The sequence below is a fragment of the Miniopterus natalensis genome, chromosome 6 (assembly GCF_054644295.1).
Source record: "Miniopterus natalensis isolate mMinNat1 chromosome 6, mMinNat1.hap1, whole genome shotgun sequence".
Classification (NCBI taxonomy): Eukaryota; Metazoa; Chordata; class Mammalia; order Chiroptera; family Miniopteridae; genus Miniopterus; species Miniopterus natalensis.
This window is the reverse complement of record NC_142086.1, coordinates 63,802,371-63,811,269: the sequence shown is the minus strand read 5'-3', so window position 1 is coordinate 63,811,269 and position 8,899 is coordinate 63,802,371. Positions and strand designations below refer to the sequence as shown.

General features: G+C 39.0%; 1 protein-coding gene across 1 annotated transcript in view; it reads right to left on the bottom strand.

Annotated features, from left to right (window-relative positions):
- Positions 1-72: 72 nt before the first annotated feature.
- Positions 73-8,899, bottom strand: part of SPATA16 (spermatogenesis associated 16) — a 163,823-nt gene continuing 154,996 nt past the window's right edge. Inside the window, 1 exon segment of the mRNA XM_016208242.2 lies at positions 73-195. Within this exon segment, the coding sequence (XP_016063728.2) occupies positions 73-195 (123 nt within the window).

Below are 8,899 nucleotides of genomic sequence, written 5' to 3'. Positions count from 1 at the left end.
TTATGAGCTGTCACAGTCAGGCTGGTGGGATGCCATTGTCCCTTTCTCCGGGGTGTCTTGTAGCGCCGGTGACTAGCTTTGCTGCACAGTCTGAAGCCGCTTCATTTTTGTTTTTTGCCTTCGAGCATTTCTCAGTTTTTTAGTTTTTAAGAAATTATCCTCTAATTGGTAAAGAAAGTCTTCAACTCGTCCAACCTAGAAGAAATAGACACAACAGGATTTGTTGTTGTTTTCCCGGGTTTTGTATATGTAGGAAAATGGTGATGCATTTAAAATGAAATGGCACATATAGGTCCATGTTGGAACAGAACGTGTAGAGACAGAAACGATGAAACATAAGAGGCTCCTTCTGTTTCCATTTCGGGTTCCCTTGTTTAGGAACATGAAGCAGGCACAAGGGAGTTTGCTTTACCACTCAGTGCTCCCTACTGGGCATGAGTATCACTCACCGTTTTTAATGATTGGTAAAATCAAGGATTTCAAAAAGAAAAATAATTTATTATCAAAAAGAATGAAAGAAACAAATCCACGTCCCTCAAGTCAGAGATTCTAGCATTTGTATGCCCCTGGCCAACTTGGGAGAAAAATGAATATTCCACATTGTCTTAGTAAGAATGACTTCTTTTAAATCAAAAGGAAATTAAAAAGCAAACACATTTTCTTAAAAAATGCCGCACCCCAGGGAATAAAATAAAATAATGACTACAAATCAATAATTCTTAAAAATAAAGCATCGGTCTTTCTGCAAAGAAAACTTCTAATTATTCAACGATGGTTGAATGTATTATACGATTTGTCAGAAAGAACTATAGAATAAAAGAATTTACAAATATGTGCTGAGTTGGATTCTCAGGAAGGTCTGTAGATACAACAACTCATACTTAACACTGACTGCCAGGACCTACTTATTATATTAGCCCAAAGTTGTTCACTGAAGAGCCCACTGTCATCAAGTTAGCTTAAGGTGCACAAATATATCATCTACTTAAGATAAAGAGCACTTACAACTTCAATTTTCCAAATTTGAGTTCTACTTTTAAATTACTTGGTTTATCATTCACTGTAACATGGAAAAGATAATTCAGATTGTCAAGAGAGAATAATAAATGGCAGCACTCCTCTGTATGTTATTTTTAGGTCTTATTTTCACCCCAGGTGATATAAGCTGTTCATTGTGTGTGTGTGAGTATGTTTTTAAGAAAATAAGGTAATTTATTTATATGAAAACAATTCTTTTTGAAAATTTAAAGTTACTTCAGGTAAATTTCTCCAAAGGCACATTGTGGTTTATGATGTCTGATCATAAAATAACTTGACAGAATATTTTTGGACCTTGTCATGAAGTCAAAGCATTGTTTTATGTATTCCATGTATTTAGACTATCCAACTTACAGCCAAATCATAAGTAAAACATTAACATGGAACACAATCAGAATAAACATAATGGATGGCACTTTCCTGTTACTTCAATAGTTGAGTTGATGACTCACTCATATTATCTTCATTGATAATTTATCATTTAAATCGAAGCTCTTTACAATTAGAATGTTTGTGATTAGTCCAAATACAATTTAAAATTACAATCCTAATGCAACAAAAAAGCTTTCTTCAATGATATAGAAAGATAATTATTTTAAACTATACATTAGGTAGCTGCTGTCTTTTATTTTTTAAAAATTGTGTTTATTAAGAGCTGTGTTGACTGTGTTGCCTTTCATTATGAACATTACAGACAAAAAGGAAACACAAAATGTGTCATTGGAATAGAGAGTACTGCCTAATTATGCTGGGAGACCTAGGGTACAAACTACATGCATGTCTTATACCTGGCCTGTGTTCACCTCCTACCTGGTTATCTACATGTTGACATTTCAACCCACTCTCCTAATGATACTGGACTGATTTTTTAAAAATGTAATCCTGATCATATTATTCCCTTGCTTAAATTACCTAAATAGACTCCCACACCCTAAACATGGCTTACATGGGTCTGGCTGATCTGGTTCATTTGTGTCACTCCATCTGCCTCAGCCATGTAGTTCATCTCTCAGTTATTTGAGCACAGCTGTGCAGTGCTCTCCGTACCTTTGATGCTCCTAATACCATGTCCTCTGATGGAATACTCCCATCTGAACCCTTACACATCCTTTGAATTTCAGGTTCAACATCAGTGCTTCAAAGAAATCTTTCCAGATAGCCCAGACCAGACTGGGTCTCTCAGTAACATATTCCCATAGCAACCCATTTATCTCTTTGCATATTGTAATGTTTTTACTTAATTGTTTATAATGACTTATATAATATGTCTTTCCATCTGGCCTTTAATCTCCATAAGGCAAGAACTAGGTCCATGTTGACCACTATTCCCAGCACCTAGGACATAGTAGACCCTTATTCCTCCTCCTCTCTAGTAACAGAGCTGAAGACAGTCAGCAACCAACATGTTTTCCCTACTCAAAGTGTTGCCTGGTATGGAGCATATCAGAAGGCGTTCTCTTCTCTTACAAGTTAAATGATCATTACTTTCATGTGCCATCATTCTATTAGCACTGTCCAGCTTTGAGACTCTCAAGGCAAGGTAATCACAAGGTGTGGTCTCCATACTTGAAACAGCCAGAGGTAGAAAGGGCACTGAATAAGAAATAGAAGTGTTGAGTTCTGCTCTTGGCCTCGCTTATAACCCTAATCTGTTGACCTCACAGAAGTCACTTGGCCTTTCTGAGCTTTGATTTTCACCAACCTTTGGTGAGGAAAGGGTTAGCCTGGAAATTTCCAAGGACATATCAAGCCAAAAAATTCCATGACTTGCATTCATAGATTGGTTAGTCCAGCCTTAAGAGAAGCCCTCACATTTTTCAAATCAGAGGTTATTCTCTTAGAGTATACCATTAGATGAATGACCTAATATGCAGCAAAGGAAGTCAATTTTAGCTTCTGTACTTACTGAAGTGTAGGAGAGCTGCAACATGTTTTTACTAAAGCTGGTTCTTTATTTTCTTTTTTTAAGTCAAGGAAAGAAAAATGCTGGTTGGAGAGAAAATAGATTCATATAACTAAGATGAACAGATTGCAAATGATAGAAATTTCTATAAAGCCCTTAGGGAAATAAAACACAAAGAAATATGTAAGCATGTAAGGAAGGAAATGAGCCAGTTTTTGGAGCAAAGGCCTCATTAGATTTTCTTTTTGGTACAGAATCTACTTGTTTAACTATATCAGATAGTCTACTTGGTCATTCTGGGTCCAATTTTCCCATTTGCAAAATGGGCAGATACCACTTTCTTGTGTATCTATATGCCAATGCTGACTTGGAATTACAGAGCTATGGACAGATGACCAAATGAACTAGCAGAGAATTTTGGGATGTCAGGTGATCAAGGGGGAACTAAAGGTCTGAGAGCAGATTCTCAGCTGTCTTTTGGCTATCAATTATATTCCACATCAAAAAGTAAAGGCTATCAACTAGTTTCTCAGGACCTTTCAATTCTTATACACAAAAGTCTTTCAGAACAAAGGTGACTATGAAACTCTAAAAGAGAAGACAGTCTGAGAATAAAGGAGGTCTGAAAATTCTAATAGTACAAAACCAATATCAATTAGGAAGAAATATGGAGGTAACTAAGTAGACCAACGTTATGGGAAAGTTTCTAGTCAGCCTAGATTTCAAGGAAGCACATTCATCCTTTCATGCAAATATCTATTGACTATCTACTATGTATTTGGCATTGTACTAGGGTGATAAGCAAAAATATCAACATCTTTGTTTATGAAGAACTCATATTCATGTAGGAGAGGCAGTTAATGACAAATTATTACAACAATGTGTAACTGTTTATATAAGAACCATGTACCAAAAGCTCTGTTAGCAAAAATGTCAGAACAGTGAATTCTATCTGCAAGAATGTGGAGGTGCCTTGGAGGTTACAGGAGCTGAGTCTTTTCTAGGACAAGAAATATTTCAGACAGAGGAAAAGCCATCCATACAAGCAAGGTTGTGAGAGAACCTAGGCCACTGGGTAGGGATGAGTTGCTTATAGCATAGATGTAGACATGAGGGGACTCAGAGTAGAGACATATACAGCAGGAAATATAGACTGGGGTCAGCTTGTAAGAAGTTGGAAATATTCAGCTATGTGGTTAGAAAGGTAAATCTGGTGTCATTATGTGGAGTGAAATGAAGCAAGGGAGACTGGAAGCAGGTGGATCAATTAGGAGGCCAGTGCAATAGGACATGAAAAATACAATGAGGGCTTGAATCAAGGATTTAAGAGACACTTAGAAAGTAAGAACTATAGACTTAATGAAAAATTCTGTGCTGGGATAAGAAGGCAGGCAGAATTAGGAATGACTGTGAAATTTCTAACTTGAGATAATGATCATATCTTAATGAGGTGAGGAATACAATTAGATGAACAGTTCTAAGGGAAAAGAATGTTTGATTAGTGACAAATGCAAGGTATGGACAAAGCCCACATAATCAGGAATGTGTTAAAAAATGGACCTATATAATAGCCTAGCACTAGGCTAAAAGCCAGAGTGTTGCAAAACTCCAAATTGAAAAGGAAAAACAACCCACTGTTTTATAGTTTACCATGTGAGAAGCATTTCTAGAAGTTGAAAAGTACTAAGAAAAATGAACCAAAAAAGGATACTTTCAGTTATTTAGAACAAAAATGTGGTCATGGCATAGATATAGCCTACTGTTGAAGTCAGATATATCTGTGTTGAAATCCCAGCTCCAGCTTGATGTTGGCATGTGCCTTTGGGCAGCTTTATTGAACTTCTTGGAACCTAAGTTTCCTCATCTATCAATTGTTTCACAAGGTCCTGGTGAGATTGAATTAAACATATTACGTGACACATTTGCACAGGTCTGAATTGCTATTATTTAGTAGTAGTTTTAATACTAGAATCTAGAAGTGAACACCCCATAAATGGGAAAACATAAATAAATGAAAAAAGTGAAATAAAAGAAAAAGCTGAACAAGTTTATCTAGTACTGTGTTTTTGGCCTCTCCTCTATGAGGGATGCTACCTCAGTAACTGCTAAGTGTAGGTGTTTGACATACATTCAAGTCTTGTGATTAGTTCTCAGAGTTCCACACTATAAAAGGCAGAATTAGGAGGGATCAGAGAAGGGAGGGGAGAGAGGTGAGTTTCTGATAGTACATATTACCCACAAGTTCAACACAAATCAATAGTGTTACCTGGTTACCTCCCCTCGAGCTGATCTGAGGATAGACTACAATGTTTAAAATGTGTCTGTCTCAGAGGAGGCAGTGGTTCTCCCCCTTCTCTGCTCAGGTCATATCACAACTGGGTTATCATGCTCAGTTCTGGATGTGTCCCAGGTTTGGACTCCAAATTGTATGAAGGAAAGTCGAAGGATCTGGAGGTGTTTAACATGGAAAAGAGAAACACAGCAGGTACCCGTGGGGTCCTTAGTTATATCAGAGTTGTTGTGTGGAAGAAGTGATGGATCTGTTTGTGTCAGTACACGCATTGGGAAGAGAGTGCTATCTAGAATTAGATGATGTGTTTGATTCACAGTTCTTCAACTAGTCATGTGACTTCACTTCTGAGCTTTAATTTTCTCATCTCTAGTGTAAATAATAAACAGTCTATTTTACACAGTTTCTGTGAGGATTTAGTGGCTTGATGTTTATGCAAAGCTCGTCATAAATGGCTGAACTCTCTACAAAGATTATTATAGTACATTTTGTTGTGCCTGGAGGTTTCATGACAAGTTCTCAATAAAACTTTGTTGAATCAACAATGAATAACAGAATTATTAGTCAAGTGAGTGAAAAAGTAGATATATATCAGTATTATGTATAACTGCCTTTCACAGCTGTATAAACATGGAAGGGACTTCAGGGTGAGGTATGGTGACCCCCCCATCACCAGAGATTGGAAATCAAACATTAGAGGATTCCTTGGTGGGCATGAAGTATTCGTGAGTCATGTGTGAGCTGGAGGTCAGACTGAATAAGCTTTTAAGATCCATTCCAACTTTAAAGCACTAATTTTATGATGCTTAGTTTGGCCTGGATTCACTCTGCAGAAACGTGCTCAGTGGTGAAAGCAACTTTGATTATTGTGTGAAGGCTGGCCATGACACCAAAGGCATCGCTGGGCAAGAAACTGAATCTCAGGGCAAAAGAGAGTTAGGAATGGGACACACAAAGGAAAGAAATGACAAGAAGCCCAACATGAGCAAAAGCTAGTTGGCGATGATAACTTCAAGGGACAACATAGGCTAATAAAGCTTCGAAAGAGGAGTCATTCCAATGAGGTGAGGGAGAGTCACTATAAAGACGTGGGTGGCTTTTTTCCTTTTAAAGTCATTTAACATCAAATATTACTGTGATGAGTTGAATTTTATTTCTCCCAAATTCATATGTTGAGGTCTTAACTCCTAGTCTTTCAGAATGGGCATTTACGGAGGTAATCAAATTAAAATGAGGTCATTAGCATGGGCCCTAATCCAAAATGCTGGCGTCCTCATGGAAAGGGGTACTTTCAACACAGGCACACACACAGAGTGGTCGCCATGTGAAGGTGAAAGTGAAGATCAGGGTGCTGCTCCTACAAGCCAAGGTATCATAAAAATTGTCAGCAAGCCGCCAGAAGCTGCGGGAGAGGCAGAGAACTGGTTTTCCTCACGGCCCTCAGAAGAAACCAACCCCGAGGACACCTGGAGCTCAGATTTCCAGCCTCCAGAACTATGAGACGGTAAATTTCTGTTGTTCAAGCCACTCAGTGTGTGGTGCTTTATTACAGCAGCCCCATCAAACTAATATCACCACTAAGCCATAAAAGAAAAGGAAACTCAATTAAGTTCTAATTTTCCCCTCTAACATGACATGTTTTCTATTACCCACTTTCCTGCTGTCTGATACCTGCTACCTGCTTGGTGGCCCTGCACAGGCTAAGTGTATACCTTGGGAACCAGGGTGGTTTTGTTCCAGTAACGGCAGCGAGAGGAAGTTGATCTTAAACACAAAGCACGGGTGGGTTACACTGAGAAGAAAGGCACTGGGCTGGAACTGGGACTTCTCTTGGATTTCATCTAGTTTGGATCAAGGAGAGAGGATTAGCTATGTTTACAGGGGTTTGTTTGCACATGTTCATGCCTCAGGAATTGGGTCCTCAAAGGTTTTTTTCCTACTTAGTAAAGCTTTTAAAGATGCCTCTTAAGAAGAAAAAAGGCAGATGGAATAAGATTCGGATTCTTCAGGAATAAATACCAGGTTTCTCCGACTGCAGCGGGGCTGCAGAGTGAGGATGTGTTTGCAGCAATCAGCACCGTGGGCTGAAACCCTCTGGGCGGGCGGACATGTCACTCCACCCCAGCGGATTAGATAACGTCGGTTTCTTTGCTCTGTTCCAGTTTAGTTTCCAGACCGAATGCTTTTAAATATTTATCATCCAAAATGGTTTGAATTTTAACTCTAATTAGAATTACAATTGTTTTCAAACAGGCTTGAAATTAATTTCTAAAGTAAAGTTAGTTTCTGAAATGGAGCCGTTTCTGCTATTCATAATATAGCATTTTTCTTTAGTGTTTGGCTACCGTTCAGACAGACAAACAAGCCCCATATTTCTCCGTTTTTATTTAGAGAATTTTGTACGTTATTCACTGTTTTAGTCATAAAAGAACAACTTAAAATCTGAGGTACCTACTGCTGAGATGTTACAAAATGTACAAAAACCTTCCTGCTTAAAAACTGTATTATCAACTCAATTGAAAATGCCCCAAATGACACCACTTTTTATTATGCTTAGTATAGAGTTAAAGAACATTACAAAACCTTGCTACCACTCTGTCTGGGGCATTATGTGTCATGGCTGTTTAAAATTTTATTTTTCAACATTTAATGGCATAAATTATTTTAAGGTTTGAATATATTTTTAAACTTTTTATTTGAACATAATTGTAGATTCCCGTGCATCAGTAAGAAGTAGTAGAGGAAGAACCTTTTTACTCTTTGTGTAGTTTGCCCCAGCGGTAACATTTTGCAAAAGGTAGTAGAAGACTACAGCCAGGGTATTGACATTGACACACTCAGGATACAAGCCAGTTCCGTTATCAGGAAGGTTTCTCAGTGTTGACTTTTTATGGCTGTGCCCCCCTTCCTCCTGGCCCCACCTCTAGCCCCTGGCAGCCACTAGCCTGTTGTCCATTTCTATACTTGTCATTTGAGGCAGGCTCTATCAATGAGATCATGTGTTATAGAACTCCATGCATCTCCGGAGACTTGCGCAGGTTGTCGCGTGTCTCTAACATCTCTGTGTTAGCATCTATTGGTTACCTTTCTTCACTCAGTTTGAGGTCTGGCTGATTCTTGGTATGATGAGTGATCTTGGATTGAAATCTGGACATTTTGGGTATTATGTTATGATACACTGGATCTTATTTAGACTTTCTGGTTTAGCTGGATCTTTCCAATGCTGCTGTGTCAGGGATAGGAGAGGCGCTGCCTCATTACTGCCAGGTAGGGATAGAAGTTCAGGTTCCCCACTCAGCCGCCATCGACACCTGAGGAAGGGGCTCCTCATTACTTCTGGGTGGGGATGAGCATTCTAGCTCTTCACTCGGTTTCCACTGATATCTCCCTAGCTGGGAAGGGTAGGACAACCTCCCCATGTGGCCTCCACTTAGGTCAGACTAAGGTGGGAAGCTGATGATAGTTGGTGGGTGGTGAAAATCCTAACTCTCTACTAGGCCTCCTCTGATTCCACACTAGCAGGGAGGAAGTGGAAGGAGGAGCCTTACAACCCAGTGGGGTTGGAAGTCCAGGCTCCTTATTTGGTCTTCTCTGACACCACTGTGAGGGTGGGAAGATTGGGAAACCTCCTTATAGCCTAGCGAGGGTAGAACTCCTTACTTGGCCTT